General features: G+C 51.7%; 1 protein-coding gene across 4 annotated transcripts in view; it reads right to left on the bottom strand.

Moving 5' to 3' along the window:
• Nucleotides 1–1,413: 1,413 nt before the first annotated feature.
• Nucleotides 1,414–21,606, bottom strand: part of PLEKHG4 (pleckstrin homology and RhoGEF domain containing G4) — an 87,770-nt gene continuing 67,577 nt past the window's right edge. Inside the window, exons 14-23 of one of the 4 annotated variants that reach the window (XM_086758190.1) lie at nt 11,851–12,797; nt 9,901–10,150; nt 9,094–9,183; nt 8,539–8,763; nt 7,461–7,631; nt 6,762–6,975; nt 6,058–6,174; nt 5,719–5,982; nt 4,954–5,150; nt 1,414–4,425 (exon numbers count right to left, since the gene is read on the bottom strand). In XM_086758190.1, coding sequence (XP_086614316.1) covers nt 4,384–4,425; nt 4,954–5,150; nt 5,719–5,982; nt 6,058–6,174; nt 6,762–6,975; nt 7,461–7,631; nt 8,539–8,763; nt 9,094–9,183; nt 9,901–10,150; nt 11,851–12,797 — 2,517 coding nt within the window. In that variant the 3' untranslated portion in view covers nt 1,414–4,383. Of the gene's footprint in view, nt 5,151–5,718; nt 5,983–6,057; nt 6,175–6,761; nt 6,976–7,460; nt 7,632–8,538; nt 8,764–9,093; nt 9,184–9,900; nt 10,151–11,850; nt 12,798–21,606 lie in introns of all 4 variants that reach the window. The other 3 variants (XM_086758191.1, XM_086758187.1, XM_086758189.1) reach the window with 3 other exon arrangements.

Here is a 21,606-nt window from a genome sequence, read left to right on the forward strand (position 1 = left end):
AGCTGCTGGTTGATGTGTGACCATGTTGTGTTCTGTATTCGAAGCTCAGCAGCTCACGCCCAGGGCGTTTGTTGCTGATTTACCGAACCCAGAGTGTTGTGAAGGGGACAGACATGTTCATGAAGCGCTACTTCAGTGGGTGGCAGTGACTAGCATTTGCCTTTTATCTTCCATACACTGCTGCCTTTCTGTTTAAACTGGTTCACTGTTCCCACTTTTGTTTGCAGAGAGTTAAGGGGGAAAGGGGATTTTACAGCACAAATTGACTGATGTCATGTATAGTCAATAGAAGTTTAAAATTGTGTAGCTAACTTACTTAGACCATTTCCAGCAAAAAAAGCGGGCAGACGACTTCTGCAGTTGTTAAGAAACAGAGTGAGCTGGTGATGCTGCTGTTCTGCAGGTGTGTGAGTTAACCATGGCCTCTGGTTTGTGCTTTTTCAGTTTGCCTTGCCATTTGCCTGGAAGTACAGCTGCTGCCTTGACCTACTGGGCTGGAGGGAGTTTGCTGTGTCAGTCTCATACTTTGCCTTGGAAATGTAAGTAAGTTCACAGACTGCTAATAAAAATTTGACCCAGCTACTTTTTAGAATGTTTTTATTTTCTTGTGGCAGGTGAGGAGAGGAGACACACATCACCTGCCTGCATAAGAAAAAGCTTTTTTTTTTTTTTTTGCTCAGCTTTCTTTTAATTTTGAACAGTGACTTTGTTTAGTCAGGAATGGTTGTAGCAGCCTTGTTTTAGGTAATGAAGGAGAAGATGTTTTGTCTTTATTGGGGTTTATTTAGCACAAGATGATGCTTTCACAAGCCAAGACTGCAGCTCTGGCCCCCAGGCACCTGCACAGCTGCTGTCCCTCGGTCTGCATGGGTGGCCACACTGGTTTTCCACCAATGACCCAGTGTTCATCTCACTCCTGACTGGGGCTGCAGCTAAGCTGTCACACTTAGATGACTCCCTGAAATAGAAAACGCTGGGCCAGCAGTTGGGCAAAAGCTTGTCCCCTCCCCAGGGCCTTATTTAGCCAAAATGAACAAAGAATCCTCTCTCCCAGCTAACATATTTGTTAATAGTATTTGCCCAATAAAGTTAGAATAATAATCAGCAGAGGTCTAGAGCAGTTACTTCATGTTTTGTTTTATGCATGTTGTGCAGATGTGGCACTTTGCTATTCCTGTTTTAAAAACCTCTGCAGTGCTGTGGAGAAGAGCTGATGCTTCTCATCATATGCACTGGAGTGAGGCACCCTCACTTTCATCCTCTCTAGCAACGTAGTTTGAAATGATGTTTTTTTTATCTCCCACTGGAATTCCGAGAGGGCAGTTGGATGTTTTGCGAACACTGCTCTTCTCACTGCACCCCTGTTTCCTCATCTGCAGCCCCTACTGAAATGAAGATACAATGCAAACAAAATTCATATAAAGAAAATAACCTTTATTAGACAAATCAGTCAAACCCTGAAAGAACAGTGTCAGGTAAACATTACTAAAGGTTTTTCCAGCAATGCAGAAACCTTTGAAACTGAGAAATTCAGGAAGTTTCATGTTCCTCTTGTTGCATTAGTAAATTCTCTTGCTCTTGTGGCAAGAGCTATTGCTATCCTTACCGCCCCGAAATCTTGTATTAACTCAGTAATTATTTTAAAATAGTAACTTCTAAAATCTTCCCTGTGCAACTGCTTCCCACACAATTTCATACAAAGGTGTCAAACTGTGCTCTCTTTGATGTCTAAAAAAAGAACAAGGTTTAAAAAACATCCAGCTTATTGAAAACAAACATGTTTTATGTATGTACAGTACAGGAATTCCCAAACTAGAAGGGAAACAGGCTGTACCTTGAGGGTAATTCAGGGGGCCCTGGGGTTTAACAGCTGAGACTACAGCCCTGTGCTGTCACCAGCCAGGCAGCTCCTCTCTCCCAGCAGCTACAGGGAGAAATAAATTACTCCTCCCTCCTCCTCAGGCTAAATATGACACCCCTTCTCCTTCATCTGGGAGAGCCTGACTTAGAGCACTTCATAAACCAGGAGTAAACAGGAGCTTGGCAGCAAATAACCAGTGTTTCCAAAAAAAATAGCTGATTTTCATTTCCTCTAAAAGCACAGAGAGGGCATCACAGCCACACAGTGAGCTTTGATGTTACTCACAAACAGGCAGCCCTGGAAAACAGTTATGCTGTGCTACTTCAAACAACATGTGTTTCAGGTTCAGCATCATACTCAACCATTTATGCTCAAAACCTGTTGGTCACAGATGCCACCACCACCCAAAGCTCTTCAAACAAGCCACAACAGAGAGGCTGAAGGGCCCAGAGAGGGGCTGAGTCAGGGGCAATGCAAGCAGCCAGTCCCCATCACCCCAAATCCTGGGGCACAGCCTGTCTGCCAGGACAAGGCATGCTGGAGTTTGAACCTTGCCACTTGCACCCTGTGCGACTGGAACCTAACACAACAGGGAGAGAGAAAGTTGGCACTGGGACAGCAGCTACACAGGGCAAAGGGGCTTAAGTAAGAGCCAGGAAACCTGGTGATTTGTGCCTCCTGACCTCCTGCTCCCACCTGTCACTCCCAGTGACATCTCTGCTGGCTGCTCTGAGCTCCCTGCTCTGCCTCAGCCTTCCTGCCAGCATCACAGAAATCTCCAGGTGCTACTGCCTGGGATCTTTTCCTGCTCCTGGGGATTGCACTCAGGTGTTACACAGTTCAGCTGGCAGTTGGTTAGCACAGAAATTGCACAAGGAGACTGGAAGAGCCAACAGATGGTTAAGACAGAGATAAGCTCAGCACTGAGACACTGGAAAAATCATCTGAAGCAACAATTCGCTGTAACAATGAAATTGCTTTTATTAAAACAGAAGTTAAGTGTTAAGCCAAGAAAATAAATTATTGCTATGACTGATAGACGTATTTAGAACATAAGGAAGGACATTAAATCTTGAGCTCCAGGTCAATATAACCCTAAAACAGAAAGTTATGCTAACTTTTCTTAAATACCTTGGTTTCTCTTTATGCCCTTCCAAAAACTTTATAAAATGTGCAGCTTACAGAACAAATAGTAACAGAGTCACTTGTAACAAAAAAATCTGTACAGCTCATAGCTTTAAAAATAATACTTTTTTTTTTCCTCTCCAAACGACTATGTTACTTATTACTCATAAATACAGGGCTAACAAATTTTGAATGCCCAGGGTCCCATCCAACACCAGAACTATTGCATGTAGTTGACAGAAATCATCTTGGGCTTTCCCCCAGGCAGAGGTCAGGTTTTGGACTGTTTGAGAGAGCCTGATTATGTGTAAAAAAAAAAAAAAAAAAAATCAAAATAAAGTAAAATATCTTCAAAGGTGAAGACTGTCTCCTTCTGCTGGTCAGAGGCCTGGGGTCTTCAGTGAGTTTGAAATGGCAATCAAACCTGGAACACAGCACCGTGCAATGGGTTAGACCGGCTGCACTCCCGTGACCTGGCAGGATCCCACAGGTCCCTCTGTCCTGGCCAGCAGTGATTTTGCTAAATGCTTGAAAACCACCGTTTGTCAGAGCTGCGTTTTGCTGTGGAAAGAACATTTTACTGGAAGAGCCTCACAAGAGCCATGGCTTTTCCCCATGCGGAGGGCTGCCTCTGCACCTGCGGACTCACCCAACGCCTATGTATTGCTGTCCCAGCAGTAGCATGCTGGCAAACGCTGCTGCTTCTGTGGCCACTTCAAAGTGTGACCTCCACAGAATGGGCTCTGGATCTTAGATTTTAATCTCAGCTGCTTCTATTTGGCAGACAAGGCATCCTCCAGAAATCAGCATGTACAGGAGCAACGTCTGGCAGCTCCCTCAGGACGTCCCACTGACAACCTAGCAAGTTCCTCTCCTGGTGATGTGTAGTTTCCTTTGGAGGTTCAAAGGAAACTGTGGGATAAATCCAGCATGGGGAGAATACAATGTGTTCCCCAAGGCAGTTCAGAGGGACTACTAGAGAGCAGGATTTCACCAAACAGCCACAAGAAACAGGTTAGTGGTTAGACAGCTGGGCACCATTCAGAGGAAAGCAGCTCATCCGAACACAGTGAGTAGGTGGTGCTCAAGCCTCTACTACATGAAAGATTTTGCTTGGTTTGCTGCTTCTTCAAACCAGGGAGGCACCAGAGCAGCTGTTTAAGGTGACAGCTCTGTGGGAGCCATCTCTGTGGTAGCTGGTCTTCTCCAACCAGAGAAATCAGCCTCAGAGACCAGACAGGAATGTGTGGAAAACTCATCGAGAGCCAGAAGGTGATGTTCTACTGACTCAGAGCTACTGAAAAACCTAACCAGCACTCAGAGCTGCTGGAAAATCCCCTTCAGGGGCTACTTAGAACAACTCTGCTTCCTTAGGTGGTATACGCGTGCAGAGGGGCTCACACTATTGTCGAGGAACTTATGGTGACCTGGCCTGCTTTCTGCAGAGGAGAGAAGCCAGCATTAGTACAGGGTTAGAGGACAACAGCATCAGGAGATGATCTAGCAGGAAGGGAAGCAGCTGAGAACTCTCAGGAAGGTAAGAGGAGACACTGACATTTTAGAGCGACAGGCTCCCACTGCTCCTCCATCTCATCACTCACCAAAAGGCCCAAACCTGCCAGCAGAGCTCCACCCACCCCAGGAGGTTCCATGTGTACCCCAGCCCATGACAGCATTATAGCTCCTGTGTGCAGTGTCCCCTCCTGGTGCAGCCTCCAGCACTGCAGGTCCTTCCCAGTGCATCTCCTCAGGGATCCTGGCCACCAAGGGGAGGCTCTCACAGCAGAGGGGCTTTCCCCTGCCCCGGAGGAGGCAAGTCTCTGTGAGGGGAAAGGTCACTTCCCCACAGTGACTCTGAGCCCGAAAGCAGCATCTTCAGTGCCCCCACAAGAGGCAGTGGCTGGAACCGGGGAGGCAGGTGCAGGAACAGGCAAAGTGAAGAGAGTGTTTCGGCTGCTGGCACTTACTGCAGAAATGTACTGGCTGTTTGTAAACCTGGGTTTCTCCTCCATCGCAGAGCTGTGCTGTGAGCCTAGGGGCATGTAGGGAGGTGAGCCCACATCTTCACAGAAGCTTTCTTGTGGGATGCTGGAGACACAGCCGCTGTCGGAGCCACTGGAGCCGCTGCCTGACAAGCAGTGCGATGATTCCGAGCTCTCTGTTGCTGGGGAAAAGAGAGGAAGGTCACTCTGATGACTGAATTTGGCCTGCGCGACCTGTGCCACATATATTTGACAACATGTCTGTTTGCAGAGACACTGGCCACATAAGCCCACAGATAAGCCACGCTCCTGTCTGGCCTTCTTTAAAGCCATAGGCAACAAAATAACCCAAGGAGGAAGGGCAGCAAACAATGCTGGAGACTGGTATAGATTGGCCAGGGAAGTTCACACAGGGGAAGCCAAGGGGTCACTGGACCGGGCTGGCGAGAGCAAGGACAGAGTCCCTGGCACCAGGTACACAAGCACTGGTCTCCAAGGCCACAGCATCCCCCGCAGTGTGCAGCGCCAAGCCTGCCACAGGGATGGATGCAGATCGGTGGGCACTTTGCTATCCCTGCATCTGAGCTTACTACCCTGACACAGAGCTAGTGTGGAAGGGCAGGGCCCCCACTGCCCCAGTTTGGTTACGGGGCAGTTACTGCCATGACCCCAGTGAGCCCCATCCAAACACAGAGCAGGGAACAAGGTGTGGGGATGAGCCCGCACATCCTAGAGCGCGCTTGTACGTACTCAGTGATGGCTGGCTGCTTGTCTCGTGCTCCAGCTCGTCTTCCTCGATGCAGGTGGTGATATCGAAGGGGCGGCTGGGGGCCAGGACACCCGGCAGCAGAGCCTGGTCCAGGTACATGTGGAGGTTGAGGGGCCCCAGCAGGGAGGAGGAGGAAGGGCTGTACGCAGCAGGGGTGCTGCCAGCAGAGAGCTGCGCCTGTGTCCTCTTGTATGGGTTGGAATGGTCAAACAGAGACACCGCAATTGATGCTCTGGTCCTGGCGCCTGCCAAAAAATATACCAAAAAAGCCCTGAGCACCAGTCCTACAGAGCAACGAGGCAGGTGCAGCTGGCACTTACCTCTGCCTTTCATGATGTAGTCGATAGCACGGTCATTGATAGCTGCCTCGCTGGGTTTGATATCCAGGAACGGCTTGTTGCCCACACCCATGGAGACCATCTCCTGCATACGGATTTCTGGAGGAGAAGAGACCCACAGCCACATTGTGAGGTTGACCCAACCCTCCCCACAGACCCTATGCAGCCCCAAGCCAGCGCACTCCTGAGTCAGGCTGCTCCTGAACTACGGAGATTAGATCAGTTCTCCCCTTGCTCCTCAGTCCTGAGGGGTCTCTGCAGACAAGCAATCATGCCTTGCTCTGGCCAAGTAGCTCAGTGCCATGCCACCTACGAGAGTGCTGCCAAGCAGGAAGCCTGGGGCAGAGAGGAGGGACTCAGCCAGACAGCTGCCACTCCAGGAGTGGCCCAGATCACAGGGAGAGCAGTGAGCCCTTCAGGAGCACAGCCCATGCTCACAGGGCAGGGAACCCTGTGCTACTATCTCCCATTTCTCTCACAGGATCCATGTGGGTGTCTACAGTCACAGAGAGCTCGGATTGGTCAAGTTCCCTGGGGATGAGGGGCAGGGAAGGGACATGCCCAGCCAAGCCTAGCACATGCTGCTGAGGCTGCATGCTGGCACACAGCCGCTTGCTGCACAGAGCTGCCTGGTAACAGGCTCCAAACCTACTCAGGACAGCACCAGCTGAACAGGGCTCCCGCACCTTTTGCGGCACAGACGCCCCAGGAAGGAATCACACCTTTATTGCGGGCTGCCTGCTGCCACAGGATCTTGGCAATGTCATTGGTCCAGGCCTGCTTAGTCTCGGCTGAGCTGGCCTGGAGGATGTAGGTGTCGCTGGACTTTCGCCTTCGGAACCAGATCTCAAAGCGCAGCCCACTGTCTCCAGAGTTCTCAGTCAGACCAATATCTGCAGTCTGCCAGAAAAAGAAAGAGCAAAGCATCAACTGGGGCTCCATCAGGAGCAGAAAGGGCAAACTCTGCCTGCACCCTGTGCCAGAGCTACCCCCAGCTTTGCAGACCCAACAGGAAGGAGCCTGAGGGTCCCGAGAGGAGCAGGTATGATCTGGACACAGCCGAACAGGAACAGCCCAGCCAGTTCCCAGTACTTCATCCAGAGTCAGCACCACCTCCCTGCCATGCACACACCACCTTTCCCTCACATCCTCTGTCCTTGAGAAGACCTTGGCCCCACATCTCACACCATAGAAGGGGGCCAGGCATTAATGTGTGAAGTATTCCCTTCTGGCTTCACTGCATGGCCTGGAGAAGGCTTACAGCAGTGTGAGGAGCAGCTCTGAAGGTGCTCCTGCTCCCACTCCCCGTTTCAGAGCCATGTGTCCATGGAGAAACCAGCCACGGACATGTGCTGCACAAGAGGGAGCGGCAGGGCTGCCCTTACCTTGAAGGAGCGCTTGTAGATATACACATCAAAGCCACCCTCGATCCTCTTGGGCTTGCTGAACAGGATCAGGTCCTCAAAGAGGAAGACGTGTCGCTGGCACTTCCTACGGCCCAGCCAGATGGTGAACTCATCCTGCCGCACCAGCTGCCCCTGCTCCTTCAGGTTCACCTGGACACAGGGAACATCCTGGTAAGACCCCAGCAGGATCAGGTCTGGGTAGCCCCAGGCCTGGACTTGGAAAGCAGGGTCCCATATGGCCATGGCCCAAGCAGTGAAGAAGTGGCAGCTACCTGTCATCTTAGGAGGGCTCTTGAAGAGTTAGAGTTCTGTGGCATTGCTAGAGGCCACATCAGACTGAAACAACTGGCTCAGAACTCAGGAGAGCTGCACCTCTCTCCTAGGCATAGCCCACAGATGACCCTCTCCTGTCACCCTGTACAGATCTGTGACAAACCTCTGGGGTGGCACCTGGAGCCACCATTCAGAGCTTTCTTAGGGGAAAGAAGAAAGCTGAAGAGGAAAGGAGCCTCAAACTGCCTGGAGCACCTCTGGGTCAGAAGGCCAGTCCCTCAGTTATTCCTGTCCCGGATCCACCTTTCTCCACCCTGAGCCTTGGGGTTTCTCCTCCTCCAGTGCTGCACTTTGCATGCTTCTCTTTCAAGTCCCACCTAGCTAATTCTAGCCTACCCTTGGCATCAGCATCAGTTTGCATTCCTCCTCGCAGATTGCCTATCACCAGCTCAAAAAATGATGGAAGGGCCCAAGGCAGTCTTGCAGGATGCCATATGCAAGGGTTGCCAGGCTGCCTCACCTCACCAGTAAGCACCTGGGAGCGTGTTTATGACAAGCAGCTCAGCCAGCTCAGGTAACAGCATCCAGGCCATCTGTCCTAGCAGATCAAGGAGGCCTTGCTCTGTGCCTCAGTAGTCCTGTTATGCTGTACTGGCAGACAACACCCTGATCACTGTGGGAACTTGAGGGGAAGCTCACCACACAAACCAAAGACCCCAAGACTAGAGAAGGGGAAGAAGCGTGGTTCTGCCCACTCCAGGCAAAGGAAAACACTGGAACGTACATCACAGTCACGGATGGCATCCATGGCCAGCAGGTCATTTCCGTGCCGGAGCTGAAACTTCACCATCTCCTCAGCTGCACGGAGGTAGCCCAGCTCCTGCTCTTGTGCCTCACTGCACTCTTTGATCAGGTCCTTCAGGAGCAGGGCGTATTTGCTCATCCGCTGGATGGGTTTCAGCAGGTAGGAGGCCAGGTCCATCTTATCCCCAAGCTGCACCTGCTTGAACTGAGAAAAGCAGCAGAGAGTGAAGGCAGCAGCTTCCCATGGAGTGCCCTGTGCCCAAGGCAGGCACTGACACCCACAGATTTCCTGACTGGCATACTCTGTTTGCTCTGCAGGGAAATGCGAGGCCACAGGACCAATGCTGCTCTGTGCTGGGCTCCTTTCCAAAGCATTCACTGCACCTCTGCCCCAGCCCCCTACATACACTCCTGCAGAGAGCTGCGCCAGGAAAGCAGAGGCAGTGCTGAGCATGCATCAGGCAGGGAAGCTGGGTTTAAATAGATCAGTGACCCAAACACCAAGAACAGTTGTGATGCAGGCAGTGGAGTTTACCTTGAAGAAGGTATTCCCATGGCTAGCCAGCAGCGAGTCTGACTTCGGCTTGTTCTTGCTATACAACGCGTACATCCCAAACTGGTCTTTCTGCAAAAGAGATCCCTTGTGTGAGACCAACACACATCCAGGACAGTGACAGCCATGCCCCTAGGCTGGTTGCTCTAGTACTTCCGCCTCTCCCAGCCTGCACCAGGGCCTCCTATGATATCAGGAATGACTTTGCTTCAAGCTCATTAAGAGCCAGGGAATGTTCTTGTCTTCATACTCCTACACGAGCTAGGACTTTTTAATCCACTGTCCTGCTCCTCCTTGCCACTTACTCAGAGATCATTCGCCTGGTAGCAGCAAACATGCATGGGGCAGCTAAGCTTAAGACCAGTGCCCCATGCTTCTCCCTAGAAGCCCTTTTCAACAAGGGGAGCAGGTCTGTACCACTCCACTCATTAAAGTCATTCCACACTGACACCACAGACAGAAGACAGAGTAAGGGATGCCCCTGCAGAAGCTGATGAGCTTTAAGGAGTAGACATTTTGCTTCCCTGGCAATGTCTCTTGGTAGCAAAGAACAACAGGAAAGTCAAGGAGCGGCTGCCACTGTCTGGGCTCAGCCTCACAGAGCTGTTCCAGTCTAACCTAGCATTTGCCAGGGACAAACCAATCCAGCACAGGGTAGTCCTCCTGCTCCCAAAGAGCCACAGCCCACTAATGCGCAGGTGAACAGCCAAACGTATAGGCACTGCTGGGCAGAGGAGCCAAGCATGTGCCAGATAAGCCCGACCCCAGAGGAAGGTGCTGATGCCTTACGTGTCGGAGGAAGCAGTGGCTGACGCGCAGCGGGTGGTTGCAGCAGCTCTCGAGCTCTCGCAGGAAGTACTGGCTGTGGAAGTCGTAGAGTTTCTCAAGGTTCCCAAAAATGACGCTGCGCTTCCCACGCAGGTCCTGGGGGAGGTCGAGGCGCTCCATCTCAGGGAAGTAGCTATCAATGATGTAGCAAAGCGACCTCACGTACTCCCGCTCCGTAGTTACCATCTCATCAATGATGTGCCGCAGCTTGCTGCAATAGGAAACTGCAAAACTCAGCCTTGAGGGGACCCAGGCTGCAGTGGGGCTGCAGCAGTCAAGAGTGCCTGCAAAGCACTGGACTATCCCTGGAGAAGCTCCGAGACCCAACAAAGGGAAGAGATGATCCCTTAGCACCATCCAAGCTCAGACTCAGAACTGCCCGTGATAGTTCCGACCCCAAGCACTGACAGAGTTCGTGGCTGATCCAAGGAACTCTGATGGCTTTTCTGTTTCAGAGGGGTGAGCCCCAGGTTGGCTGTGGTCCTGACCCAACCTTAGCAGAACACACACATCCCCAGGCACACCCAGCCCCTGCTCTGGACACAACGGCCTGCCCCAAAACCAGCCACACTCCTGAAACAACAGGGACAGCAGAAGTCACCATAATCTCTATGAGGAGTCAGCCTGATGAGTGGACACTGTGGGAGGCAATGTTAACCCTGGGAGAACACGAGCTCTGGGCACGGGTGCTGTTGGGCTAGTCCCAGTAAAAACGAGAGCGGGAAACAAACCTGGTGTCACTTCATCAACAAACTGCTGACGGGTTGCTCTGCACATCTCAAAGGACTGCACCTAGGTGCAAACTCCAGTTTTCCACTGCGAGGCAGTGCAGCACCAAACATAATGACTCCAAACATGTGTCTGCCTCCCCTGCCTCTCAGCCTTCCCTCCCGCCAGCTCCTGGCTGTTCAGAGGACAGAACAGCGGGACTGTCTCAGCACCCACAGATGGGAGGGCTGCTGCATTACTCCCTAAAGAAACAAGCCAGTTAGCCCCTTATCTGCTGGTGTTCACCACCTGCCATGCTGGGCAGGCATTCACTGTCCCTAGTGCTATCCAGAGCAGAAGCAGTTTCTAACCTCTACCACCTTTTTTGGTGTTTGTGGGGTTTTGTTTGGTTTGGTTTTTTGCATGGGTTTTGTTTGTTTGTGGAGTTTTTTTTGTTTGGTTGGGGTTTTTTTTGGTTGTTTTGTTTTTTTTTTTTATTTTTTTTTTTTTTTTAGATCTTTTCCAATGAGAGCAGCTGAAAAACCTGCCTGGTGACTCCCTGCCAGTAACAACGCACATCACTGGATTCTCCATGTCCTATGCAGGTTGCAGTACAACAACAAAGTTAAGCTGAGATCCTCAAGGACAGAGAAGGAAAAGAGAAGAACAAAAGCCAGCTGCAGGTCACCCAACGGAGACCTCAGCCCCAGAGTGTAAATACAAACACCCTCTTACCTATGAAGCAGCTGTCACAGGGTACTGGAAATGCTCCCTGCCAGTCTGGGTACAGCTCCGCCAAAAGTGAGGGGGATGATGCTCTATGTTAGTGCTCTCCCACTGCACCTGTACCCTGGCTTGCTAGGTCCCCGAGTGCTGTGTTTCTACAAACCCTCGTCCCCAAACACCAGCCTCTCCTGCCTGGGAACTGTTCTTTCACCTCTTCAGAAGGGACCATGCTATGGGGGAAAGAGCAAGAGATCCCATTTCTCTGCCTCCCAAAAAGGCACATCCCAGGCTGTGCGGGGACATGCCCGAGGGCCTGCTCAGCACCACACATGTGCGTGCAAGGAAGCTGGAGCTCTACCCCTCCATCCATCTGCCCTGTTCCAATCGGAAAGTAACTGTCAAGGCACAGCTCTTTACATCTCTGCTGGCTGCCTTCTCACTACCCTGAGACCGCAGCACCGAGTGTCACTCACTCACCTGCCCCAGCTCTTGGCTTCTGACGCGGAGAGGCAGCCCCTGTGTCCATCCAGGCAGTCTGCAGCCCAGCCGTGAGCAGCTTGCTGCCGCAGCGCGAAAGTCCTGTCCACCAGCTCCGTGCTGCTCACCTCCAGTCCCTTAATAAAGACGCCAGTGTTGCCGTATCTGGCCGGCTCGCTCAGCGTTCTCTGGCAGCCTGCCCACAAGCTCTCACCACAGGGGAGGTCAAAGCTTTGGGCCTTCCGGAGCATCCTCCTGGGAGGCAGCTTCCCAGAAGCTGGAGTGGAGGTGCAGGATGGCTTCACCTCCAGGGTTTCTAATACGCTCTCCAGGTTTGGCTTTTCTTCAGGCAGCTTTGGAGACTTGGAGGCCCCACTGGCAAAGGAAAATCTGCTCGAGTGAGGACCAGGGCTGAGAGCAGCTTGGCAGGCAAACTCTTCCCCAGCACTGACATCACCAGGGCAGCTGAGGGAGGGTGAGGGAGCTTTCTCCTTAGTCCACCCTGAAGAGCGGTTGGGCCTGTTGCAGCAGTGGGATGAGTTGCAAGTCCTGTCCCACTGGGACCCAGAGGTGGCCCCCTCGGAGTGCCTCCGGTGGGACAGGCTGCCAGCCTCACTGCCAGCCCAGGGCTGCTCCCCCACAGCTGGTTTGCGGTCTGACAGCAGAGACCTCCTTGTTCTCAAGGCTGCTTCGAGCTTCTTTTCAAAAACAAGCTTGGTCTCCTGGCATTTGGACCATGCAAATTTCCACTGCTTGAGTCCCTTATCACTCTTCAGCTCACAGGCCAGCTCCTTCATCTCCTGGAAACGAGCATCGCTGATGTCTGGGTGCTGCGCCTTGTAACTTTCCAGGCACTTGATCACACCTGCACAGTGTTCAGCAGAGCTGCAGTCCTCCATGCTGATGCAGGCAAGGTGTCGCATCCCTTCCAAGGCCCACTCATACGCCTGCAGAGAGCAAGAACAAAAGGCAGCAGCCAGTCAGAGGGATTGGGGAAAGAATAACCCTAATTTGGTGCCTAAAGCGCAAGACAAGAGAAAGGATCAGTGTGTGGCCACCACAGTTCCTCGAATGTGAGAGGAGGGAGGGCTGCTATTGTCAATGGGGCTTAACAATTCAGGAAAACAAACAGCTCCTTATGCTGAGGGCTTCAGCTGTGCTGGCTGCTCTGCCACAGCTCCACCTCCCTGCCAGGTCCCTGTGACGCTGGGCACCCACGCTGCTGGGCACGTTTGTCTTCTACGGGCAGGGAAAGCTGTTGCCAAGACTGCAGGAATTCACACCTCGGTGTGGTCCTCTGCTCAGTGTAAAACCTAGAACTTGCCCTTCTCTTTTGCCCACCCATTCTCACCACTACCACGCAGGTCAAGCAAGCTGCAGGGAATGGGACTGCTGCTCCCCATGCTGTTTCCTCAGAGCTGACGGCATGCAGAGGCCTGGAGCTCGACCAGCGCTGGGCTCTGTGGATCACTCCAAGTGCTGTGACCCACCCTCGCAGCAATAAGGGATCAGAGACTGTGCAAGCCCAGCTGCAGTTTATGCATTTTCCATGTCTCTTGGCACCGAGTGGTGTGCTGTGCCCTGCCTACCTGCCTGCTGCTGCATTACGTGCTTGCACTGGTTAGCTGAATATAGAGCTCAGCAGTTTATTTCTAACACTCCAGGAACGCTGGAAGCAGTTTCACGGGGTTTAACTAACAGCGGCACTTATGCTGGCCTTGCTAAAACACCTCTGCCATATCGGGCGGAAAAGAGGAGCAGGACAAATCGTGGTGCAGTGTGACAGATGCAGGGTGAGAGAGCTGTGCTACCATGGCAGGAAGGGGGCAAATGAAGCACTGTCATCCTTGAAAATGAGAAGAAAGGCAAACATCTGAATTATTCAGGCTTATAAGCCACTACTTTCTCTGTAAAGCAGAGATGATGAGAAGGTTTAACTACGGAGTGAGTAAGATGTAACCAGCTGCCATAGGCCCGGCCAGGGAACTTTGCTGCCCATCAGTGAAAACAGAGCTATTTGTTAAAATGAGATGCACAAGGCAGGGGAAAATGTCCAGGACAGGCCCGCCTGACACCTTCCACCAGCTGCCCAAGACCAGTGGATGTGTGGAAACACGACAGGCTGCCCTTGAAGTGACCCAGACCATCTCCAGCACTTGACCTGTCAGGCCTGCCTACCTGCTATGCTTCTGCAGAGAAGCAACGCTCATGCTTAGTGCCAGGAATGAAGTCACCAGCCTTAGACCATTTTTCACCTGCTGAACAGGTTTACTGTGACAGCCTTCACTCAGAGAGCCTGAAGCACTTGTTTTTATGCAGAATACAGCCTTAGACACCCAAGAAAATCCACCCAAGCTTTACGCAGACATGGAGCTGACACTGCATGCTCATCAGGGACGTGGCGGTCAAACAGGCCAGGTGCCAGGCTCCTCTCTGTTGGTGACAGGTAGGCAGGGCGGAGAGGGGATGGCAATGAGAGCTAAGTGCTGCCGTTTGTACGAAAGCTGAATGCCAGCACGAGCCTGCAGACTGAGCAGTCACTCCCGGGACAGATGCCACAGGAGCTCCCACAGCCATCCACATCGCTCTTTCGAGCTGCAGCTGCACGGCGTGCGTGCCGCTAGCCCCATTACTCATGCAGAGCAATAAGCTGCTTCAGAAACATCAGCAGCTGCGCAGGGAAAACGCTTCTCAAACAGCCCCACGCAACCATAGCACAGGACAGTCAGAAGAGCAGCAGCCCCCTCTCCTCCCATCACCCCGCCTAGCACAGCAACAGGCCCCTGACCTGCCTCTCTCTTGATCCAGGCTTTATGCTTCAGACTTGCCCACTGCTGGGGGCAGGGAGGGGCGTGCAGAGGCAGGGGACATGCCGGACCCTGGTGAAAATCTGCATTTGTCCCTGATGTCAAGGGTCTTTTGTTCCCTGGAGGCAGAAGCACACCAAGGCGAGGTGAAATGCTGACTGCGACAGAGCCCACCAGATCCCACGGCAGTGACAGATGGCCTATTTTGCTTCGGGTTTTTTTGAGCTGCTCCCTCCAGCTGTACGTAAACCAACACCAGTCCCTTCCAGCTCTGCCCCGAGCAGGGGCTGCCATCAGTACAGGCTAAGCACACGTCTCACCATTCTAGCTGCGGAGGCCAATGGGTGATCCCGACCGACGGCTGCATGAGGGCTCCCTTTCGCTCACTGATGGGAAAAGCTGAGCTCAAAAAGCACGAGGCTCTGGAAGAGGGTGCTGAGAGCAATGTGCAGGAGAGGCACAGCCAGCAGGCCTGCCTGGCCTTTACAGCAGCCACTTGGGAGGGCAATCACCATTTGAAGGCTTTCTCTGGGCCAGGGACCTCACTTCCATGCACAGATGGAAGAGAGAAGAGAGGCTTTTATTTCTAGGAAACTCCAAAAATTTGCATGGGGCCACAGGGCTGCAAGCCACACAAGGAGGCAGCCCTGCCACCTCTCATCTTCATATGGTATCTTTCTGTTCTTGGCAAGGACTCCAAGGGCTGCGCAGAAATGACTTCAAGTCTCAGCGGTATTTCTTCATACCCAGTGCCTGTCGCAGGCCAGTGAATAGCTCAGCTTTGTTCCCTGCACAATGGGAGCAGCCCTCCACACCCCACAGCTTGCTTGGTAACATGCTAAGTGGCCACCAAGGCTTTCTCCAGTCACATCATCTGCTTCAACTACTCCTTTTAGCACACAAAACGGCAGCCTTCTCCAGTAATCAAGTGTGCACTGCAGCCAGGAGGGAACACCCTCATGCAGGGAGGGGTATTGCCATCATCTCTGTCCTGGCAGAGTTGCAAACCAGGCTCAGGGAAGCCAGCATACTGCCCTCCAGCTGTAGGGTACAGGCAGCCCTACAGCTTCTCTGCAAAGCTGCTCGTATAAAGAGGCGGCGTCTGCGTGCAGGGAACTGAATCTTCCCAACCAGGTCTGGAACCAGGCAGGAAGGAGCCCGTACCTCAGCTTTTGATCTTTACAGACAAGTAGTTACTGAAACTCTCAATTACAGGATTAAAGACAAATGTGCTTCCTGCGTACACAGGGCTGACAGATCCAGCAGCTGCATGAGGAGTCAGCAACAGGTTGGTCCTGCCAGGCTGCCCGGGGAGGCAGGGGCTCTTGAGGACCTGCCGTGCCCTAAGGAAGAGCCAGGACTTCACTGGAGCACAGAGCAACCCTCAAGCCCATCACCTGGATTGGTCCCTGCTCGTTTCACCACGGACAAGGCTTGCAGTCACCAAGGACAGAAGCTCCCAGAGTCTGTTGTCTTTGGCACCACTGAAGTACCATCTGCAAATGCAGGCCAAGAGAAGCTGCTCTGCCCTGGCTCAGAACGCGTTGCCAGCACTGCACAGAAAGCCTTCCAAGGTCCTGGATCCCCACCTGAGCCACCATATCACACCTCCCCACCTCAAACCTAGCACAAACACACCAGATCCCTTTCAAACTCAAGATCCAGTGATCTCCGAGACACCTTCTGGTAGCCAAGACAGGAGACAGTCATTGTGCATCTGGCATATGCCAGAAGGAACAATTTCAAGGGGGGCTGCCTTTGGCCAAACCTTCTCCTTCATCTCGTCCTGTGGGGAGATGATGACTATAACTGTATTTTTTTTCTCACATAGGAAACTGGGTGTCTGAATAGGCAGAGGTAGGTGGAGCAGGAAGATCACAAACCTGCTAACTTTTTGCAGAAGAAAAACGTACCTAGGTGGGTGACTAACTCTGCTGCAAGAAGGTTTCTTTCTGAATCCAAAGGGACTGCACAGGAAAGCTGAGATAGGGGTGATGAAAAGCCAAGACTGATCCTGACGGGAACAACAATACAGGCAGGGAGGCAATACAGCTGTGGTTATGATGACTGAAGCACAGCAACAAGACAGAACAAGTCCCCCATCCTTCTGCAGCAATGTCCCAGGACTGCAAGCCCCTCGTTCCCTTGCTTTCTACAACACAGAGAGAAGCAGCACAACAGCTGCTAACATTGCCAAGGACAGCAAAAAAGAAACAAACATAGTCAAACAAGCCCTGATCCTGCTTGTGTGCAGCTCCTGTACACAGGCTGTGCTCCACTCTGCTGTTTGTTAGTGAGACACAACTAATTGCAGGTCTTTATGGCAAGAAACAACTGCACAACTCCCCATTTAACAAGACCGCCTCTCACCACCACTAAATTCACTCTAAGTGCCCTTAACTTCACCAGTGAGTTTGGAGAGCAAGATGGGATTGGCTTGCAGTAAAGCAGACAGAATTGGTGCAGCCACAAGAGGTCAATGCATCACAGGGACTGATCCAAACACTTCCCAACAGTTATACATGGCGCCACATGGGCACCAACTTCCACAGCTGCCCTGCTCTGCCAGCAGCCCAGGGTCTCGGCACTTAACCCTGCAGAGGGGAGACGCTGGCTGCAGCACTTGCAGCACAAGAGTAAGGAGTGACAGAGGACTTATCAGAATACAACTCCCAAGTAAATCCTGCTCTCTTGCATAAAAATGCCTGCTCCCAGGTATGCTCCTCATTACAGGGGCTCATTTGGGCTTATTCCCTCTAAAATCCAATTTGGCTTTAGGCTGCTTTGCAAACTGACTCCCCCTCACAACATCGACATGTCCCTTGTCACAGGCTGCTGCACGCACAGCACTGGCAGGGACCTGTGGCTGGAGACTGCCCTGTATGCTGACAGTTCAGAAGGATCACAATTAAAAAGCCATTTTACATCAAAATATCTTGCAAGCAGAATTATACAGGCTAAAACCTTTCTGTCACAAGAGCTGTCAGGTGGCAAACAAGCCGGTTTCTCTGCTAACTGACAGGAACCGAGCAGCTGTAGTAGAAAGTGGTCGGCTCACCACTCACTTGGATCTGCTTTGTGCTTTCCTCAGGCTCCCACCCACCGATACTAACAGCACCCATGAAGGAAGGATAGCAGGAGAGCAAGACTTCAGGACCCACAGATGTGCCTCTGGCAAGCCGATTAATCAGTTAAAAAGCAGACCTCATCCTACCTTCCCATCTGTACGGAGGGAGTTCATACCCGGGCTGCGCCAGCTCTGTGCTGTACATTAGCATCCCCTATGGCCGGGCTGAGGCAGGGTCAGGGCTTCAGCGCATCATCTCAGCTCCAGCTATTCACAAAAAAATGCTTCTAGCCTAAATGCCAGATTGAGGAGTCCTGGTAACCGGAGACGAGGCAGAGGGGGAAGGGGCCACGCTTCACACGAGAACTACTGAAGTATGTGAGGAACACCCCAACTAGGCACAGGCCAGGTCCCCTTTCTTTCAGTGCAAAAACAGGGAGAGAAAACATCCCAAGCAGCCCCTAATTCAAGCAAAATTCAAAGCAAGCTGCCACCCAGCACACAAGAACTTTGGAGAAAACAGTGATCCACCCCAGACATGGTGATGCTTTTTCCACATCTCAAAGCCAAAGCCCCTGCTCATTTCTAGCAGGATTTGCGGCTCTGCAAGCAGGCAGCTGCACTTGGAGGTACAAGAAACCATGTAATTTCAGAGCACAAGCATTTCAGCAAAGCCACCAAGTTAGAAGTAATCTCCTCTCCACGCAGAGGCTCACTGTTACTCTCTTCCTCACTGTAGCATTCCATTGTTCCAAACTGCATTGGAAGCCCTGCCTGGGATTCATTAGCAGCAGAAACCAAACTGATCAAAACTGTGTCCTGTGTGGGATGTAGCTGGTAAAAGCTCAGCTTTAAACAGTGAGGAAAGGATTCACCCTCTCAAAATAAAAGGCTAAACCATTTCTTCTGAGTTGCTGTGTAGTTCACAGTGCTTCCCCACCTCTCTCCAAGGGAGAGACTGACCACTAAAATCACCAGTTTGCCTAAAACTAGCTGCTAAGGAAAGTAAACTTTAAATCCAGTATTTGCATTTCTGCCTGTTACCAAGTGCCAGATGCTGTACAAACACTGTGGGAGGGCAAAGGATGAGGGACAAGGGCAGACTACAAACTCCTCGGATTTAAGCATGAGACAGGAGAACAGGTAGAGACAAAGAGCCGGGCAGAAAAGAAGAACAAGGGGTCAGGGAAGCAACATCGGTCAAGGTTGGTCTCGGCACACCGCAGCACCAAAGAGTGCTCTTTAGAGCAACATGCTTGGAAATCCTTTTGCAGCAGCACTCCAGATGAACACGAACAGAGCTCAAAAAATCCCTTCGTTTCCCCTCTGGGCAGCCAGGCTTGACAAGTCCAGGAGAGTGCAATTACAGGAGAATATAATTGGATAAAATAGGATTGCACATAATTTCTGCTCTCTTGACAACAGCAGGAGAACCCAAAGGGCAAACGTGGCTCGTTGTGCTGGAGCTGGCATGCAGGACGCGTGCTTGCCCTTCTTCTCTAACTGCTGCAACTGCCAGGCAACACCTAGGGGAGCTCCATTAGGAAGGGGCTGACTCAACCGATGAATCACAACAAACCACAATAATCCCTGCTTCGGTACAACTCAGAGCTTCCACAGCCCAGCCCGTGCCAGTTTCACTAGATATTTATACACACACACGTATGTATACACACACACATATATATTTATACTCATATATATGTGTCAAATGACTTCCTAGGAAGCTGGGCAGCAAGTGGCCGAGATTTGCCCTCCCCACAGCTTCTAAAAAGCTCCTGAGCCCAGAGGACTGGCTTGAGTTTGCTCCCAGTAAAATCAGAACCTTTAATATTTGCATTTGCTGCAAACCAGCCTTTTCACGTTTGAGGCACTGCCCATCTTTTCCATCAGCTTTGTGCACTCACCTGCAAAGCCTTTTTTGTCAATTAAACTTTGCTCACAACCCCTTCTTACCAGAAGAAGAGCAGATGATGTTTCCCTGCCTCAGTGAATATTATCCTCCCTCCTTTCTGACGCTCCACCAGTTACAAACCCAAAGCGCATGCTGAAGTCTGCTTTGGCCGCTGTCCTTCTCTCCACCTGCCCCTAACACTGGAATCTGGTGGCCGGTCCTTCATTTGGCTACAGCCTACACCAGTCACCACAGAGTCAGGGCACCATCAAGATTGACTTGAAAGAAGCTGTAATTTGGGTGTAACTCACTGACAGCTGAGAAAGCAGAAGGCACGAAGGAGTCAGCATGTGTATTTGTGAATGTATGACCACTGCCTGGAGGAGGAGGAGGAAAAGGGCAGCACGTTTTCAGGCTTATTTTAGCAGAGGCGAGAACTCCCCTCTTTGGAGAGCATGGAGAGCCTCACGTTACCAGTCAGATTCAAGATCAAGCCACAGCAAGATGCATGAGTCACTGAAGCTGTCAACTTGCACAACAGCAACAAATCACACTGTTCAGAGACCAATGGCACCTCCAGAGGTTTTTTGCATGCTTTGCTTTTACACCTGTCCCACCCAGCCACATCACTACGCTGCACAAATACCCTGCTGTAGTAGCACACCACAGGCCAGCGAGGACAAAATTGACTGTGGTAGGTGTCTCCTGTCTGCTTGGCACTGGCTCCCTTTTAATGAGGTCCTCCATGCTTAGCAGGGCATTGTGAAATCTCCAGCATGCCCTTGGGCCTGGACGGGGGAGCATGGATGCTTTCTCTGGAGTCTTCAATCCTTTCCCTTGTGACAAGCTGAGCCAAACTCCACTTAGTTATTCAGTGATGCGCTGGGATCTCTCCGCACTGCGCTGTGAGCACTCGTGCCTTGGGAGATGGACCCAGACACCCAGTGCATCTGTTAGGCCTCCCATCTTCAGGGTGGCTGACAAGGCTAGAAATAGCTCCTCAGTTTACGAGCATACTAACATGTACTCACAGGGTGTGAGCCCCTGTGAAGCAGCCAAAGGAGCCCAGCCAGAGGCAGCGGGTACCCTGTCCATATGTCCAGGGCTTTGATATGCAGATGGCAGCCATTGTGAGCTTCAGCCCCATCTGTACGCTGAGGGGAGCTTCATGTCCAGATTGCTACAACAGATCTATTTAACTCCAGTGACTGAAGGGAATGCCAGTCTCCAGGAGGATCCGAGAATCCAGATGGATGCCAGCACACAAAACATTCAGAAAATCTGTCACCCTATACAACTCCTACCCCAAGTTCAGAGTGGGGGGGGGGGGGGGGAGGCACTTAAATCCAACATTTTTTACATATACACAAGGCTGGAGTCAGCTGAGGAAAGACCTCTTCTAGCATTAGACCTTACATCTCAAGTGCAATGAGCATAGCTGCAACACAAGCTGGGAAATCTCTAAACTTGCTGGGAGGAAACGCTACTTCCCTGCCACTAGACACTGGCTACCAGTGTTACGATCCTGCAGGAGATTTGATCACACTCGACTCAGAGGGGGAGCCCCAAACTTTCAGACAACTGTCAGTTTATACTCATGGGCAGCCAAGGACGCAGAGGTATATTTACTCAAAGGTAATCTGGTGATCAAGGATGAAGTAGCAGATGCTTTCACTGTGTCAACCTTTGCCCCCCTACAAAAACAGCAGTGGGAAAGCATCTTGGCACTCCTAGGGTCAGGGAAGGCAGCTGAAGGGGGAGCAGCCTCCATCCCCAAAAGATGCTTTGTACTGTCCCGGTATAGTATCCCCCAGCCTCTTCTTCCTGCCACGCTCTCCAGTGAGGGGGAGAATCCAGCCAGCACAGTAGGAGTGAGAAGGACCCCAGCCAGCCAGATCAAGGCTTGACCCCTGCACAAGCCACAAACATCACACAGACCTCCTGCGGCACTAAAGCAGTGCCTGAGGTGCTGGGGGAGGTGCTCAAAA

The sequence above is a fragment of the Chlamydotis macqueenii genome, chromosome 13 (genome assembly GCF_036417535.1).
Source record: "Chlamydotis macqueenii isolate bChlMac1 chromosome 13, bChlMac1.mat, whole genome shotgun sequence".
In the NCBI taxonomy this organism is placed as follows: domain Eukaryota; kingdom Metazoa; phylum Chordata; class Aves; order Otidiformes; family Otididae; genus Chlamydotis; species Chlamydotis macqueenii.